Raw genomic sequence first — 18,417 nt, forward strand, 5'->3', positions numbered from 1 at the left:
ATTGCAGCAGTGCTTATCAACTCATTCAGGCTGTAAGCACCATAAATTCAAATATTTGAATTTGAGAACCCCACTCTGACAAGCTCTTGTAATTGTATGATTTGAGGCATTCAATTTAGTATCACTCTGTTCAACAGATTAATATTTCAAAAATAGATGATTTGAGGCATTCAATTTAGTATCACTCTGTTCAACAGATTAATATTTCTAAAATAGATGATTTGAGGCATTCAATTTAGTATCACTCTGTTCAACAGATTAATATTTCTAAAATAGATGATTTGAGGCATTCAATTTAGTATCACTCTGTTCAACAGATTAATATTTCTAAAATAGATGATTTGAGGCATTCAATTTAGTATCACTCTGTTCAACAGATTAATATTTCAAAAATAGATGATCTACAAGCTGACACCGTCTCCCGTTGCGAGGCGTTGTGAGCTTGTAGAGGCTATTTTTCAAAATGTTTCTTTCAATTTATCAATGGAATACTTAGACATTGTGTGTCCAGTTTCCATTTAGCATATAGCTTGTTGATTCCTTTGGATCATTTCATTTCCCCCTTGGGACACCACCAAAGAAGGTTGAGGACCACTTCATTACAGGAGAGAAAGCTAGAGAAACATATATATATATATATATATATATATATATATATATATATATTACGTGTAGAACATTATTGTTTATTTCCAATATTAGAGGCACACTGACTCATCAACCAAAATAATGCGCATTAGTCAGTGCAAAACACAGTCAACAGTAATGACATTTCCACATTAGAAAGCTTGCATACACTAAACTGACGTGATATACTGTGTGAAAACATCCATTCTTAATTCCAACTACTACGAGCAATCGTTGGGTTTGCATATGAATCTCATCAACTCAATGGAGGCGTGGTTTCACAAGCTCATTTGTTAAAAATAATTGTGTCAAAAGAACATATTGCGGCTGATAACCCTATGTAACCCTATGTAAGATCAGCCAGCAGGCTAAGCCTGGGAGATTTAAAAACTGTATGACGCGCATTAAAATACTCAGTTCCAAACAAATGCTCAAGTTTAAAATGTTTACTGTGCAGTGTCATCAATTATTACAACTTCCAATTTCCAATAAATAAATCTGTAATAAATCTGTGCAAAAGATAAGTTAAACAGTAAGCAATTAACAATAATATAAAATGCGGTCAACAAAAATATAGCTCTCCCAGCTCACCCTACCTCCAAGGGCAAACAAACCAATAATGGTGAACAGGTGAGAGACACATTTATAGTCACCGGAGGCCACCCACAAAGGCACACCCACCAACAAGGTGCCAATGAGGTGCCTCCATCAATAATCCAATCCAGTGCACAACTACAATCCTCATTTGGCTCCTACAGAACACATTCACACATTTTGTGTGAATGTGTTTGCTTTTGTTGAACTGTGGCACATCAGTTCATTTATACATTCTTGCATGATGTGAAACCCAAGGACTTGTGTTAGAAACCCCCAATGGAGCAAACTCACTCACCCCAAAGTTCACCCCCAAAGAAATCAAAAACAGGATAAAATAAAGGAGAAATGGAAGAACCAGGAGAAACAGCCAGACATGGCCAAATAACAGGAGGAGTCTCCTGGCCAAACAGGAGACTTGGCAGGTATTCATAAGCTCAAATTATTTATACATATGATAGTACTCAGTTATACACAAATAATTTCCTCACCTCTTTCACCATTGGTGAGGAGAATATTGGACTGGCAGTCTGCGAGTTTCCCACTCCTTTGGTTGGTACAGACTTTTTAGGAGTGGAGAATCGGTCCCCTACATAATCTGTTTCCCCCTCAGTACTTTCCCCTTCCTTTTTATAGACAAAGGAATACAAATAAAGCATTAGTTTTAGGAAAGTCATTTAATGAAGGACAAATGGATAGATAGGCTGCATTTTATTTATGTAATCATTTACTCTCATAGTGGAACATTCAGGGGTCCATAATGGACCCATACACTAACTACTATCAGAGATACTTCAACAATGTAAATGTGTCAGTTTAGGTCATCGGATAACATTTGGACAATAAGTAAACAAAATAAAATGTATATCCTCACCTGCCCTCCTTCTCCAAAATCTGGTTTGATCAGCGCTGTTGATAACCCTGACAAAGTCCCAGGCAATTCCTTGAGAAAAGAAAAACATGCACATTTAGAGAAGTTACAAGATTATACTTTATTTTAAGTTATCCTGGGTTAGTATAGACCACCGAAGTCTGACGTAATTTACACATCCTTTGTTTGTCTACCTGGTTCGCAGTTTTCCACCCCCGTTCTGAATCCCATAGACGTATTTAATATCGCGTCAAATAAGAACTGTGTTCCAAAAATAAACAAATGACCCCGGCGGTTTGACTCTTATGGATATGAAGCATCAACTGACAGTGAGAAAACGCTAATGTTACTTCCGCCGAATTAGTTACATTTTCGCCAGAAACAGACTGTATCAAATATAAGTGACTGACTATAAAACGATACAGAACCTCCTCCCTGACAATGACGCCAGGACAGTGTGTTTATTTTTGGACCACAATTCTTATATGAGACGATTCTAAGATGACCCAATGTTATTCTCCATAGAGAAATTACTTCCGCAAACCTGGGGATGAACGAGTGACGTCAGGACTTCGGTGTTCTATAGTGTGGATAAACATACCAATACTGTTAGATGGAAACCTCGTAGGTAATATAATGTATTTTATAATGATTCGAATAAGATGAAAACTCAAGTAAATTCTCAACATGTGTAACATCAATGCAAGATGTCTTTTTTAGATAAGGCATTTTATCAACTCTTTGATGATACAGTACAAATGCAAATAAAGACTGTTGCATTAAAATATATATATATATGATGTGAAATATGTTATTTATGCTATACATCAACATTTCTTCTACCTTTATGTTTCAGGTATTTAATAATAATATTAATAATATATTATCATAATTAATATAATAATAATAGATATAATAATAATAAATTATAATTATAATATTATTATTATATTATAATAATAGTAATTATAATTATAATAAAACAAAATATTATATTTTAGCTAGTTATATTATAATATAATATAATATATTATAATATAATAATAATAATATATTATGTTATATTTATTTAAAACAATCTTGTATTTTTAGTTATATTCTGATATAATATATAATATTATATTAGAATATAATAATAATAATATATTATAATTATAATAATAATAAATATATATATTATACACATATATATATTATACACATATATATATATATATATATATATATATATATATATATATATATATATATATATATATATATATATATATATATATATTATAATAAATCAAAATCTTGTATTTTTTGTTAGTTATATTCTAATATAATATAATATTATAATATAATAATAATAATAATAATATATTATATTATAATTATTATAATACTAATGTAATATATTATTATAATAATTATAATTAGAATAAAACAAAATCTTGTATTTTAGCTAGTTATATTATAATATAATATAATATATTATAATATAATAATAATAATATATTATGTTATATTTACTATAATTATGTAATACATATAATAATAATAATAATAAAAAAATATATACATATATATATATATATATATATATATATATATATATATATTATAATAAATCAAAATCTTGTATTTTTATTTAGTAATATTGTAATATAATATATAAAATTATATTATATTATAATATAATAATAATTATATATTATATTATAATTATTATAATACTAATATAATATATTATTATAATAATTATAATTATAATTTAAAACAATCTTGTATTTTTAGTACAATACACCAAAATGTAGGTTGAGTGAATTGGTAACATCCAGTGATGTAAAGTAACTAAGTACATGTACTCTGGTATTTATGGTATTTTTACTTTAATGGAGTATTTCCAATTTTAGATACTTTTACTTCGATTCCACTACATCTCAGAGGCAAATATTGTACTTTTACTCCACTACAATTTTTCTTTAGTAACTAGTTACTTTGCAGATATACATTATATTAAAAAACATACATAAACCACTCTAGCCCTATTTGATACATATTTTATAGAATATTTTAGTATATTTTGATGCCTATACTTTTGTACTTTACTCAAGTAACATTTTGAACACAGGCCTTTTACTTGTTTTTATATTGTGGTATTGCTACTTTTACTTTAGTAACATATCTGAGTTCTTCTTCCACCACTGGTACTAACTTTGTTTGCTGAAAGTTACATTTTGTTGGCACTATTATCATTAGTATTGCGGACATTCTAATATCTCTAGTGTATATTTGAAAAAGTACCTCGAATGTTGAAGTCCTTGGAACAGCGTGAGGCCGGATGTTTGTACGTTCCTTCCTAGGAATAGCTTTTTTGTGGGACTTTCTTAGACCAGAACGCTTCTTTGGTGATGCAGCAGACGTTGTTGGTTCTTTTGGATAGAAATCCTCCGGTTCGAAATGGTCACTGCAAACTTTCCATGCTTTAGTCTGATCAATTGTAGCATTTATATCTATTTTTAACGCTGTGAGCCAAAGTTTTCTCATATCAGCATTCAAACTAGGTATATGATGAAAGCTTTTGCATTTCAAAGTCCACGGAGTTCTTGTGTTTGAACAGCCAGGATATACACACTCCCTCACGCTGCTCATGTTGATAAAAGTAGATACTACTATAGTAGTATCTATAGATACTACAAGAAATATATACTCTCTCTCTCTGAATCTGATAAAACAATGTCGCTCTGCATGTAAACAAACAAGTTGCAATGAATGACCAGACCGCGCTTTCAGTACTACACAGTGTGAGGCGGCGCGCGTACCCGGAAGTCTCGCGGGACGAGACTTCAAGCGTGGTTTCAGTAAAACAGAGTTGTAAACTAACATGGCTGCGCCCGCAGATCTATAAGACCACAGGTACACCAGACAGCCCACACACTACAGATACATACAAGAAAAAAAGATTTTCGAGCGACGGAAATAAGCGCAATGAGTCAAGATCGCTCCACGGCCATTCTAAGCTGTGGCGGGGCGATCCGCGGAATGCAGAAATTCACTCGTTCTCCACTGGGGGTCCGGGACCACTCTTCTCATGACTTTTCAAACACAAATCAGGGTAGGAAAACGCTAAGTCCGAAATTCTCCTTTAAGGTGTGTTTTGGACACATTTCCAGCTTAAGGTGTGTTTTGGACACGTTTTAGCTGGTCTTGGTGGTTGACCAGCTTAAGGTGGTAGGTTTTGCTGGTTTAAACTGGTAGCTGGTTTAAGCTGGTAGCTGGTCTTTTTGATGGTTTAGCTGGTTTAAGCTGGTAGCTGGTTTAAGCTGGTAGCTGGTATTTTTGATGGTTTAGCTGGTTTAAGCTGGTAGCTGGTTTAAGCTGGTTTAAGCTGCTATCTGGTATTTATGTGTATTCAAGTGTATTCTGATATGCAGTGACCAACTTTGCTGGAGAGGATGCATGATCATGGTGAATTTCAGCCAGGTGCCCACAGCACGTGGTATATTTAAAAAACAGTAGCCTACAGTAGCCTATATAAAAGTGAGCAAAATCCACAGTCATAAATAATCATGTATCAATTTCATACATAACAATAATTTATTAAACACTTATAAAAAAAAACTCAAAAACAACATTTAAATAACAAATAAATGTATAAATAACCACATAAATACATGAACTTCAACCTGAGGAACACACTAACACACACACAGTGTTCAAATGACTGGAAAAGAGTGAGAGAATATGAAAAATCGGACAGATCCGTCTTGATTACATGACTATGGAGATACTGTATACCGATTTGTGTGATGTTTGGAAAACATCTGTAAAGTTGCAGCCAAAAATGTGTCTTGCAAAAATCGGCCTGCTGGTGGCGCTATAAAGCATTACCCCCATATCAACCCCCCCCTACACATACACACAATTTCTTGTCCTATCTATTGATGTCCTGGCCATGGTCCATGGCCTTCCTCTTTGTGAGAATGTTCTGCCCCTGCAGCCACCAATGGAAACAGTCTGAAAGAAAACAAACAAGAACCCCCAACAATAAAACAAGTATAATTAGCTTATACTGCATGGGGTGAGTTGTATGAATTGTGATGTTTTGAGAAAAACTTAAAGTAACTTAAACTTCACCCATTCTCAACCTTATCTTCATATAACTAACTGATCCTCGCTAATGTTCATTATACAATGGCACCATTTCTGTCTACTCGTTCTGCCACTCATTGGTGGAATGTGGACAGTTCAGAAACCTGCCTACCAGTGACATCACCAATGGAGATTCCAAGCTAATAGAAACTACAGTGTGTCTCTACCTGGAAAGTTTGCATGCAGAAGTAGAAGCCATTGTTCTTGCATTAATAATGAACAAATAAAGTTGTTCTAAATGACCAAACCTGCCTACCGATGATGTCAAAGGTAGGCAGGTTTCTAAACTGTCCACAACCTATCAACGAAACACAGAGTGAGTAGACATAAATGGTGCCATCTTAAAATGTGTATTAGTGAGGACCAATTATATGAAGATGAGTTGAAAATGGGGTGAAGTGGTTTTTTAACCCTGTGTTTCAGTTCAGTTAGAAAACATGCATTTGAATGAAACAGGTGGGTGGACAGGGGTACACCCCTCCATTCCTAAACCCCCCCACTCCTACACCCCCCCATTCCGAACCCCCCCCCCCCCCCCCACTCCTACACCCCCCCCATTCCGAATTTTTTTTTCGGAATGGGGGGGTGTAGGAGTGGGGGGGTTTTGAAAACTTTATAAAAAAAATAATTTGTGGACTGAAAATAAAAAAAAGTTAAAAAAAAAAAAAAATTTTTAATTTTTTTTTTTTTTTTTTTAAATAATTTGTGGACTGAAGTTGGTTTGCTTCCACAATCCATAATGATGCAGAGATATAAATCTTATCTATCTAACTTTTTTTTTTGCGGGGGGGTATATGGGGCATATGGGGCACCCCCCCGCAAAAAAAACTTCCACTATCCATAATGATGCATTTTCGAACAAAATTAATTAGGCTATCTGCACTTCCACCATGGACAGCTAAAACAACTCACTCACATGATTCACTTGAGCTGAGCCCTGATTCAATCAGATCTACATCCTCTTCTTGCATGAAATTCTTGGACGTCGGCCAGCCAGAGGCGGGCCCCGGACTGGGATGCAAGTCAAAAAATATTTAAAAAAAATAATAATAATAATATATTTTTATTTTGTAGGCCTATTAAAAAAAAAGAATCACCCTTTTCAATTGAAACGTTTGAAACATAGGAAAGGCCGCCACTCTATCTATCAGTCATGAATTAATTTTCTCCCCCATACCGACCCGCCGACGTAGTCGATCCTTCATGGCACCAACGTCAATTTCCGATCCATCGACCATATCTGCAGTCTTCTGGCGCGGCTGTTCTAAATCTATCTAGATATCTATCAATCTATCTATCAAACTATCTATCTCCAGCAATGTACCGCTCAGCAACATGTTGTTCAACAAATAGCAGATCTACAAGCTCACAACAACTGTTATTGTGAGCTTGTAGATCTGCTATTTTCAAATAATGTATGCGTATGTATAAAATATGTCTGAATTGGTTAGTGATTCATATATATCTGCGATGTGTAGGATTATTATAATTATTATTATCATATTACAATTAAAGTAAGCGCATCGGGAGTGTGATTGAGTGCGCTTCCACGGCCTGGGTCTGTCTGTCTGTCTGTCTGTCTGTCTGTCTGTCTGTCTGTCTGTCTGTCTATCTATGTATGTATCTTGTAGATCGATCTGTCTACAAGCTTGGTTATTGTGAGCTTGTAGATCTACTATTTTCAAATAGCGTATGCATAAAATAGGTCTGAAGTGGTTAGTGTATGGTTCATAATATAATAATTTAGATCAGACAGACAGACACACAGACAGACAGACAGACTGGTTCAGTCCATTAATGTTGTATTCAGAATAATAAAACTAATATTATTATTATTACCCTTATTATTATTACCTTTATTATTATTATTATTATTATTATTACCCATATTATTATTATTACTACAACTACTATTACGCTATTGTTATTATCATTATTATGCTATTATTATTATTATTATTATTATTATTACTACTACTACTACTACTACTACTACTACTACTACTACTACTACTACTATTATTATTATTATTATTATTATTATTATTATTATTATTACATTAATGTTGATGTTCTGTCACAGCTCACTTTTGCGCACACTTTGATTGACGGGTCAGTAATCACGTAGGCCTACTCAGAGACGCTCACATGCTCAGGTTTCTCAGATGTTTTCTCGCTAATTAACCCACTTGTCACATCTCACATGAATAGTATACGCATCAGTGGTGGAAAAATTACTCAAATGTTTTACTAAAGTAAAAGTACCAATACTGTAGAAATAGGACTACTCTGTAACATGTAAAAGTCAAGAATTCAAATTTGAGTAAAAGTATCCTACAAAGCCCAAGTATTGGTATCAAAATGTTCTTAAAATACCAAAAGTAAAAGTACTCGTTATGCACAAGGTCCCATTTCACAAGTTTTCAAATGTATAAAAATCCTTTGAATAGCACATCTACAAGCTCACACAATACAATTATTTATTTGATTTATTTGACAGAGAGAGAGAGAGAGAGAGAGAGAGAGAGAGAGAGAGAGAGAGAGAGAGAGAGAGAGAGAGAGAGATTTGTGAAGCTGTTGCATTTGACCAATGAAATGAATGAACCTCTGGATACCTCCGTTTGAAGATCGCGCAAGAATTAGTAGGGGAGTTTCGAGGCTCCGTGAGCACCCCAAAAACACATCTCTTAAACCTGTTTTTTTAGGACCCTAAAGGTGTCTAGTTATGATTTCTGCTTGTTGCCGTTGTCAACTAATGTCCCATGGGGTTTATTTTTAACCCTTTCTGACACCTACCCCCAACCCAAACCATAACATGGAGATAACAGAGAATACCATAACTCTTGAAGTAAACAACATACAGCAACAAATTAACACATTTTTCTATATCATTTTGACCCAAGGAATTTTTATTAAGATTCAAACACATAATGACTCTATTTCAGGGCAGAAACAGCCAAAAACTAGCAGACAATGTTGAAATCATAATGATCACGTCTATATTTCTCTTTGTATTAAACGTTTACCGTGTATTCTTTTTTACCATATGTTTTTAGGACCTTTATGGTGTCTAGTTAAGATTCATTCTTGTTGCCCAGGTCAAATAATGTCCCATGGGGTTTATTTTAACCCTTTCTGACACTCCCAATCATTCCCAATCAAACCATAAAATGGAGATAACAGAAAATACCATAACTCTTGAAGTAAACAACCTACAGAGACAAATTAATACATTTTTCTATATCATTTGGACCCAAGGAATTCATTGAAGTGGTTAATATTAAGATTCAAGCACATTTTGACTCTATTTCAGGACAGAAACAGCCAAAAAATAGCAGATTTTTTTTAAATCACATTTATATTTCTCTTTGTACTACATTTTTAAGGTGTATTATTTTCTACCATATATCTTTTAGGACCCTAAAGGTGTCTAGTTAAGTTTTAATCTTGTTGCCCTGGTCAAATAAGGTCCCATGGGGTTTATTTTAACCCTGTGTTGCACCTATTCCCAACCCGAACCATACAATGGAGACAATAGAAAATACCCTAACTCTTGAAGTAAACATGCAGAGACAAATTAACACATTTCTATATATAATTTTGACCCAAGGAATTCATTAAAGTGGTTATTATTAAGATTCAAGCAGGTCTTGACTCTATTTCAGGACAGAAACTGTAAAAAACTAACAGAAAATGTTCAAATCACATCTATATTAATCCTTGTATTAAATACTTAAGGTGTATTCTACTTTACCCCATGTTTTTAGGACCCTTATGGTGTCTAGTTAAGATTTCATCTTGTTGCCCAGGTCAACTAATGTCCCATGGGGTTCATTTGGTGACCATTTTAAATCGATGTCCACAGGAGTGGCGTTTTCATATCTGAACCAGACAACGTACAAAGACAAATAAACCCACTTTTTCATAGAATGTTTACAGCAGGAATCTAATGGAAAGGTCACTGACATGGTACAACCATTCTTTATTGGTGAAAAACACACAAATATCAAATTCTGGCTTATATTTAGGCATAATATGTGGTGCCACCTTGCCCTTGAAGGAACTAGTACAGCCCTGATCACTGAATACATGGTACCCAAGCAGGGTGCTACAGTATGGCTGCCCAAGAGAGGTTGCTAGCTCCGTGACATTTACCAGCTGACGGTGCCTGCCTGTGCCAGTGTCAAGGTAGATGAGCAGGTTGATGTCGTCATCAACATCAACAATCATTCTTGGCAAATCTGCTAACACAAGAACTCACCAAAGTTATATAGGTATTGATCAATCAACTCACTTCTCAATCTAATGCCACAAGTTCATGAGCTGTTCCTTCCACGATGAGAGCAGCTGTTTCACATTTTGCCAGCCGGGATGCTGCCTCCTTACTCCCCCAGACCTTGAGCATCAACTGGCAGAGCTGTCGCTTATTTTCCGCATTGCCCAGAAAGAACTGGGGTTTCCTGGTGGCTGGACCTTGCACTATGAATTTCTCCGAAAGTCCACGCCTCAGCCTCTACTGCGCCCTTGATGGAATCAAGAGTGGTCTTGATTCCATCAAGGCGCAGTAGAGGCTGAGGCGTGGACCAGCTCGCTTGCCCCCATGCCAGGACACACTCATCCCCCACATCCAGTGGGTGAACTATAGAGTGACCTGTTACAAGCGAGCAGCTGAGCCAATCTTTTGGAGGCCTAAATCCTATGATGATGGTCAGGGGTGGCAGAAGACAGAAGGAGGGATTTTGGAGCCTGTCTGGTCTTGTGGGCCAATTCTGCCCCTATCTCTCATTGACCTGTTGACTGGAGGTGTCATCAGTGATGATGATGATAAGAGGGAAGAGGATGAGGTGGAGTTTGATGATGAGATGGATGATACTGATCAGTGAAATTGTGTTTTAATATAAGCCAGAATTTGATATTTGTGTGTTTTTCACCAATAAAGAATGGTTGTACCATGTCAGTGACCTTTCCATTAGATTCCTGGTTTAAACATTCTATGAAAAAGTGGGTTTATTTGTCTTGTACGTTGTCTGGTTCAGATATGAAAACGCCACTCCTGTGGCCATGGGGTTCATGGTCACCAAATGAACCCCATGGGACATTAGTTGACCTGGGCAACAAGAAGAAATCTTAACTAGACACCATAAGGGTCCTAAAAACATGGGGTAAAGTAGAATACACCTTAAGTATTTAATATAAGGATTAATATAGATGTGATTTGAACATTTTCTGTTAGTTTTTTGCAGTTTCTGTCCTGAAATAGTCAAGACCTGCTTGAATCTTAATAATAACCACTTTAATGAATTCCTTGGGTCAAAATTATATATAGAAATGTGTTAATTTGTCTCTGTATGTTTACTTCAAGAGTTAGGGTATTTTCTATTGTCTCCATTGTATGGTTCGGGTTGGGAATAGGTGCAACAAAGGGTTAAAATAAACCCCATGGGACCTTATTTGACCAGGGCAACAAGATTAAAACTTAACTAGACACCTTTAGGGTCCTAAAAGACATATGGTAGAAAAGAATACACCTTAAAAATGTAGTACAAAGAGAAATATAAATGTGATTAAAAAAAAATCTGCTATTTTTTGCTGTTTCTGTCTTGAATTAAAGTCAAATGTGCTTGAATCTTAATATTAACCACTTCAATGAATTCCTTGGGTCCAAATGATATAGAAAATGTATTAATTTGTCTTTGTAGGTTGTTTACTTCAAGAGTTATGGTATTGTCTGTTATCTCCATTTTATGGTTTGATTGGGAATAGGTGTCAGAAAGGGTTAAAATAAACCCCATGGGACATTATTTGACCTGGGCAACAAGAATGAATCTTAACTAGACACCATAAAGGTCCTAAAAAACATATGGTAAAAAATAATACACGGTAAACGTTTAATACAAAGAGAAATATAGACGTGATCATTATGATTTCAACATGTTCTGCTAGTTTTTGGCTGTTTCTGCCCTGAAATAGAGTCAATATGTGTTTGAATCTTAATAAAAACCACTTTAATGAATTCCTTAGGTCAAAATGATATAGAAGAATGTGTTCATTTGTTGCTGTATGTTGTTTACTTCAAGAGTTATGGTATTCTCTGTTATCTCCAGTTATGGTTTGGGTTGGGGGTAGGTGTCAGAAAGGGTTAAAAATAAACCCCATGGGACATTAGTTGACAACGGCAACAAGCAGAAATCATAACTAGACACCTTTAGGGTCCTAAAAAAACAGGTTTAAGAGATGTGTTTTTGGGGTGCTCACGGAGCCTCGAAACTCCCCTACTAAATGAACAGCTAAACTGTTGATAAATAGATAGATAGATAGATTGTAGGCTGTGTGGAAATAACTGCAGTGTGTATTTATGTAGTAACGGTAACAGCCAGAATAGGGGGACACCAAAACATTCTGGGCACTAGGGCTAACTGGGCACCTTGGACGAGTGGGCATTAGGGACATGTGGACACTTGGAAGAGTGGGCACTTAGGGTGGATAAGAGTGGGCGGTAGGGAAATCTGGGAACCATGAAGACTGGGCACCGGGAAAAATTGTGTTAATAATCAATGTTAATAAAGAATTCAATCTCACAGGCAATGCACATAGTGCCCACTCTCCCTGGTGCCAAGATGTCCCTAGTGCCCACATATGCTGAATCCAATTAATACATCAGCAGAGATGAGAATTACGTATCTTCCCGTCCGACAGACAGACAGACAGACAGACAGACAGACAGATAGACAGACAGACCCAGGCCGTGCATGGAAGCACACTCAATCCCACTAACCGATGCGCTTACTTTAGTTGTAATATAATAATTATAATAATCCTACACTTCGCAGATATAAATTATTATATTATTAATCACTAACCATTTCAGACATATTTTATACATACGCTATTTGAAAATAGCAGATCTACAAGCTCACAATAACAGTTGTTGTGAGCTTGTAGATCTGCTATTTGTTGAACAACATGTTGCTGAGCGGTACATTGCTGGAGATAGATAGTTTGATAGATAGATAGATAGATAGATAAGATAGATAGATAGATAGATAGATAGATAGATAGATAGATATTTAGATAGATTAATAGACAGACAGACAGACAGACAGACAGACAGACAGACAGACAGACAGACAGACAGACACGCCTTTTTTTTCGGTTAAAGGGGTAGTTCACCCCCCAAATAACTTTTTTTCTATTGATTACTCACCCCATGGAGCCTTGAATTCATGGATATTTATTTGTTTTTGTCGCATTCCTTCCTTTATTATTTGATTATAATAAATGTAGCCCCATTGATTCCGGTAGGAGACACAAATGCATTTGTGTCTCCTACCGGAATCAATGGGGACACATTTATTATAATCAAATTATTGGCTTAGGAATGTGACAAAAACAAAAAAATATCTATGAATTCAAGGCTCCAGATGGTCAGTAATCAATAGAAAAAAAGTTATTTTGGGGGTGAACTACCCCTTTAAATTCTTTTCATTTTTCTTTTCTGAAACCGCTCCATTAGCGGCGCTAAGGTGGAGCTTGGAGCTTTGGGGTCCATAGCTAAAACCCCCAAAAATGTCAGCCTACAGTGGGCTGTATATATGTACAGTACACGTTGTGGAAGTGCAGATAGCCTAATTAATTTAGTTCGAAAATGCATCATTATGGATTGTGGAAGCAAACCAACTTAAGTCCATAAATTATTTTTTAATAAAAAAAAAATTTTTTTTTTTTTAGAACTTTTTTTTTTATTTAAACTTTTTTTTAAACTTTTTTTTTATTTTTCAGTCCACAATTTTTTTTTTAATAAAAATAAATAAATAAAAAAAAAAAAAACTTTTTTTTTTTTAACTTTTTTTTAAACTTTTTTTTCGGGGGGGTGCCCCATATGCTAGGATAGGATTTATATCTATTTTTCGGAATGGCAGGGTTTATTCCAAGTTTTCAAAACCCCCCCACTCCTGCACCCCCCCATTCCGAAAAAAAAAATCGGAATGGGGGGGTGTAGGAGTGGGGGGGGGGGGGTTCGGAATGGGGGGGTGTAGGAGTGGGGGGGTTTAGGAATGGAGGGGTGTACCCGGTGGACAGTGGGCAGGCAATAAGCCAGATGGCTACAATGGACAACAACAATTTGGGGAAAAAAGCTAACCCTGCCACACATGCATGTAGGGCTGCCACTACCAATTATTCTACTTGCGATTATTCTATTGATTACTTTTTTGATCTACAAGCTCACAACACGTCCAACGAGTTGCAAGCTTGTAGATCGGCATTTTTTTCAGCCATAAAATCGATTATTTTATTACAATAGAGTATTTTCTTTTATGATTGATTAATAAGCTTAATATAATCTCTTTTCCAGAAGGTGACATTCCCGTTTCCCGTTCAGTTTTTCATAGCTTCATTTGATTGGCTCGGCAGCAGATATAAATTGGAAACACCCAACATCTCCATGTGTTTCTGGTTGAAACAGTATGCTGCTGAGACAACCAAATGAAGGTATGAAAAACTGAACAGGTAACGCTAACGGGAATTCCACCTTCTGGAAAAGAGAACTACAGTCATGCACAGAGCAGATTGAATTATGAGATCAAGTCATAATGAACCCCCCCACCCCTCAGTAGACATACCTCTTCTGATCGAGTCCTGCGGTCAGGGGGGTTTGGCCTCCCCCTTGCTAGTGGGGCATTCTTTGTAAGGCTCCTGCATGGTCTTCAGGGTTGTTGTCCCCCAAATGGCAACAGCAAGCTCCTTCATGAACAGGGAGTCCTTGGTGTTTGCTGCCACCATCTTCCAGATCTCCTTTTCGAGCCACACACCAGAGCCAATGTGGACCTGAAACAGAAGAAAACAACACATGTTTTAGAAATTAAAAAACCTTTTACCATGACATTTCCCAGACTCATTTTTGACAAAAGCAGGCCCACTTCAAACAGAATTTACTGTAAAGAAATTACATTTTCAAGGACCCCCAAATGTGGACCCATTTAGAAAAGAGTTGGTGCCATGGACCTCCAATAGAGAAGATGTTAATTGTTGGATTAGATTTAGTACAGAATTCTACAACTGTCTATACTGTAGGTGGGGAGAGTTAAAGTAATTCTTATACAGTACATTGTCATTGGATTACATTCTAGCTGGTAAAATAGTAGTGAAATTAACCTTTTCCACCCGGCATCCCTATTTTGTGCATGCCATAGGCAAAACTGTTCAAAAATAGTTCAAAAATAGCAAAACATAGCTGATCTACAAGCTCACGATGCATCATGACACGTTGCCTATTTTTGAAATTATAACTGTTTCTTATTTAGCTGGGGACACTGTGGAACCCCACTTTTAAGAACCACTGTCCTACACAGTATGTTTCTTCAATACCTTGTCACCGTTGGTGTCAAACATCCCAGGTGTCGATGCCAAATCGTCTGACTCGGGGGAAGAGGAAACGGAGGAAGTTGCAACTGAAAATGTAGAGAATCATATTTAAGCTCCTTTTGGCAGTATCACAGTACTTATATTGTACACATTGTCACCATTTTCCGTAGAACAGTATCACTGTCTAAACACACCTATGCTGTCACTGGTTTGCTTATCTGCAGCAGGGATGTCAGGCTTTGCTGCAGAGCTATATTGGGGCCCTTCCTCCAGTTTCTGTTTTGCAATCTCTAATTTGTTGCATCTTAAAGCATGAACAGGGTACGGAAAAATAAAAAATAAAAACTGAATTGATGTATGCCTTAGTAGGATACCAGTTTAATAATGAGCCTAGCATCTGTCCACTCCATTTAACATGCTTTCTATATAATGTTTTTTAACATTTGTGGTCAAGATCTAAGTAGAAAAGAACATGAGAACAAATAACCAACATATCGATATACAAAAAGAGAAGAGCAAACTCATGCAACTGTTTCGTTAAAATTAGTCATTGCTTACTTAGTTTTAAGATGCTGTGGGTCCAGCTCCAACTCTTTGGCCTTCTTCTGGGTATGACTGTACTTGACATTTCGTCGTGGATAGCTTGGGGAACAACAGCATCTCCACCGTATTCAGACGAGTCAGAGTCTAAAGGTAGTGCAAGTAATATATTTTGGATAAAACAAGATGTTTTTTGTTAGAAAGTTAAAGTGGAATAAAATGTAATTTTATGCAACCTGTATCGTAGAGTATATTAATACAATATAACTTATACAATCTGTATGTTAGAGTATATTAATACAAATAATACTATATAACTTATACAACTGGGGTGGTTGTATTTCGTCTCCCTACTCTTCTATTGACACATTTAGATAGTGTCAAAGGTCATGTCTCACCTAGACACAGGATCTGACATGAATTTTGATCTGATGGTCAAGATTCAATGTATCACCTGAGCAAGCAGGCAGGCTCTATTAGCTCAATGGTAAAAGGTTACAGCACTTGCTCAGGAAACCGGGTTCAAATCCGGGGTAGAAGAGGAAAGTTACATAGTGCAGCTTTAACCCATTAAGATTCTAAAAATGTTCTCTAAATCCTAAAAGTTTTTTGAACATAAAAGGAAAAAGATTTGAGATACAAATGTTCACTTTAAAAAATATATATTCAAAGATTTTCAAAAATAGCAGATCTACAAGCTCATAGCGCGCTATGAGCTTGTAGATCTGCTATTTTTGAAACCAAAGGTCTAGCCAAAGAAATACAAAAAATGACACAGATGCGTTCCTGGTCTAAATGGGTTAAAGCAGGGGTCTCTCCATCTCTTTAATAAGTAGACAATTCAGTTTCAAATTTTGTATGCCCACTTCTTTGTGTCATCACTTCCAATTGCACTTATTTATCCTGTATCTTGTATGAGTTCTGATTGGTTAAATTTGGTATTCCTGGAAATGCATTTTCGGCTTACTAAAGAGGTGGAGAGTCTGGGAGACCCCTGTTACTGAACAAGCAATGATTACTTTAATATTTAACAAAACAATATCACTTTACCTTCAAACTGTTTTCTTCTCTTTGTGGGAGGGGTAGTAGGGCTGCAAACCATTCGTTTTGGCCACACACGCACGCGCGAGCACACACACACACACACACACACACACACACACACACACACACACACACACACACACACACACACACACAGAGAGAGAGAGAGATCAGCGAATCATTATTGTTCAGAGTTCACGGGATAGGCTATTAAAACACTCTGTAGCTTCATCACTGAAAGCATGTGTCCTCTCACTCTCTCTCTCTCTCTCTCTCGTCAGATTCTGAATTTGGTTTTGAGCAGCACATAGGCAAGCAGTACAGACAGTAGCCTATATTATAAATTATATTGTATATCCCAGTATCATTTCTTGAAATTATTGTCTTAATACCTTTATCAAGACAAATTAAATAACTAAACAATGTGTCGTGACCATAGAGTTGGGTCATGATGACTTGTGATTGACTTCAAAAACATCCAGACATGCAGCCTACGCACTTATTTAGGCTAACAAGCCTACATAAATAGTATTTGTGTGTCAACACTCACCTAAAATGTCCGCCGCTTCTTCTTCTTTCTTTTATCTTCTCTGAAGCCGGTTTATAATTCTTTTGATGAATCCAAAAATTCTCAAAAATGTTTGAGAACTGGTTTAAACATTTTTTTAAAATGGAAGCAAGCCCAAATAACTACACTTTAGAAACAAGCCCCCCCAAAAAAGCAACCCGCAACTACCAATATTTACAAGCAACTTTACAGAAAAACAAGCCCAAAGTCGCTTATAATAAGCAGATATGGCAACACTGCTCATGGCCCAGAATGCATTGCTTGTAAAAAACAAACAAACAGATCTACAAGCTCACAATGCATCGAATTGCGACAAGATGTAGATCTTTAGATCTGTTCATTTTAGTCACCAAGTGTTATTTAGAATCAATCTAGCATATTATTTGCCATTTGCCATATTAAGTAAATATGTTGTTGGATGCATGCTGTCATAATAATAATAATTGTAATAATAATAATAAGGGTAATAATAATAATAATGTATTATTATTATTAATAATTTATTATTATTATTATTATTATTATTATTATTATTATTATTATTATTATTATTATTACATATATTATTTATGTCACATCACAAGAAAAGGACAATAAAACAATAATAATAATAATAATAATAATAATAATAATAATAATAATAATAATAATAATAATAATAATAATATGCTGT

The 18,417-nt window shown here is 35.6% G+C and overlaps 1 protein-coding gene across 1 annotated transcript; it reads right to left on the reverse strand.

Moving 5' to 3' along the window:
- Positions 1–6,003: 6,003 nt before the first annotated feature.
- LOC308102058 (uncharacterized protein) lies at positions 6,004–17,784 on the reverse strand. The gene is made up of 6 exons (XM_080451649.1): positions 17,727–17,784; positions 17,183–17,223; positions 16,151–16,279; positions 15,596–15,678; positions 14,851–15,055; positions 6,004–6,094 (listed from the first exon to the last, which is right to left on the reverse strand). The coding sequence occupies exons 3-5, from the start codon at positions 16,218–16,220 to the stop codon at positions 14,873–14,875; spliced, it is 336 nt and encodes a 111-aa protein (XP_080307775.1). The 5' UTR covers positions 16,221–16,279; positions 17,183–17,223; positions 17,727–17,784; the 3' UTR covers positions 6,004–6,094; positions 14,851–14,872.
- Between the last annotated feature and the right edge of the window lie 633 nt (positions 17,785–18,417).

Source organism: Gymnoscopelus braueri (assembly GCF_963280865.1).
Source record: "Gymnoscopelus braueri genome assembly, chromosome: 15".
Lineage (NCBI taxonomy): Eukaryota > Metazoa > Chordata > Actinopteri > Myctophiformes > Myctophidae > Gymnoscopelus > Gymnoscopelus braueri.

Coding starts and splice junctions, on each gene's coding strand:
- LOC308102058 (XM_080451649.1), bottom strand. CDS start 16,220: ATGTCAAGTACAGTCATACCCAGAAGAAGGCCAAAGAGTTGGAGCTGG. Junction 15,679..16,150: donor CCACAGCATCTTAAAACTAA/GTAAGCAATGAC, acceptor CTACATTTTCAG/TTGCAACTTCCTCCGTTTCC. Junction 15,056..15,595: donor TTGACACCAACGGTGACAAG/GTATTGAAGAAA, acceptor CTTCTGTTTCAG/GTCCACATTGGCTCTGGTGT.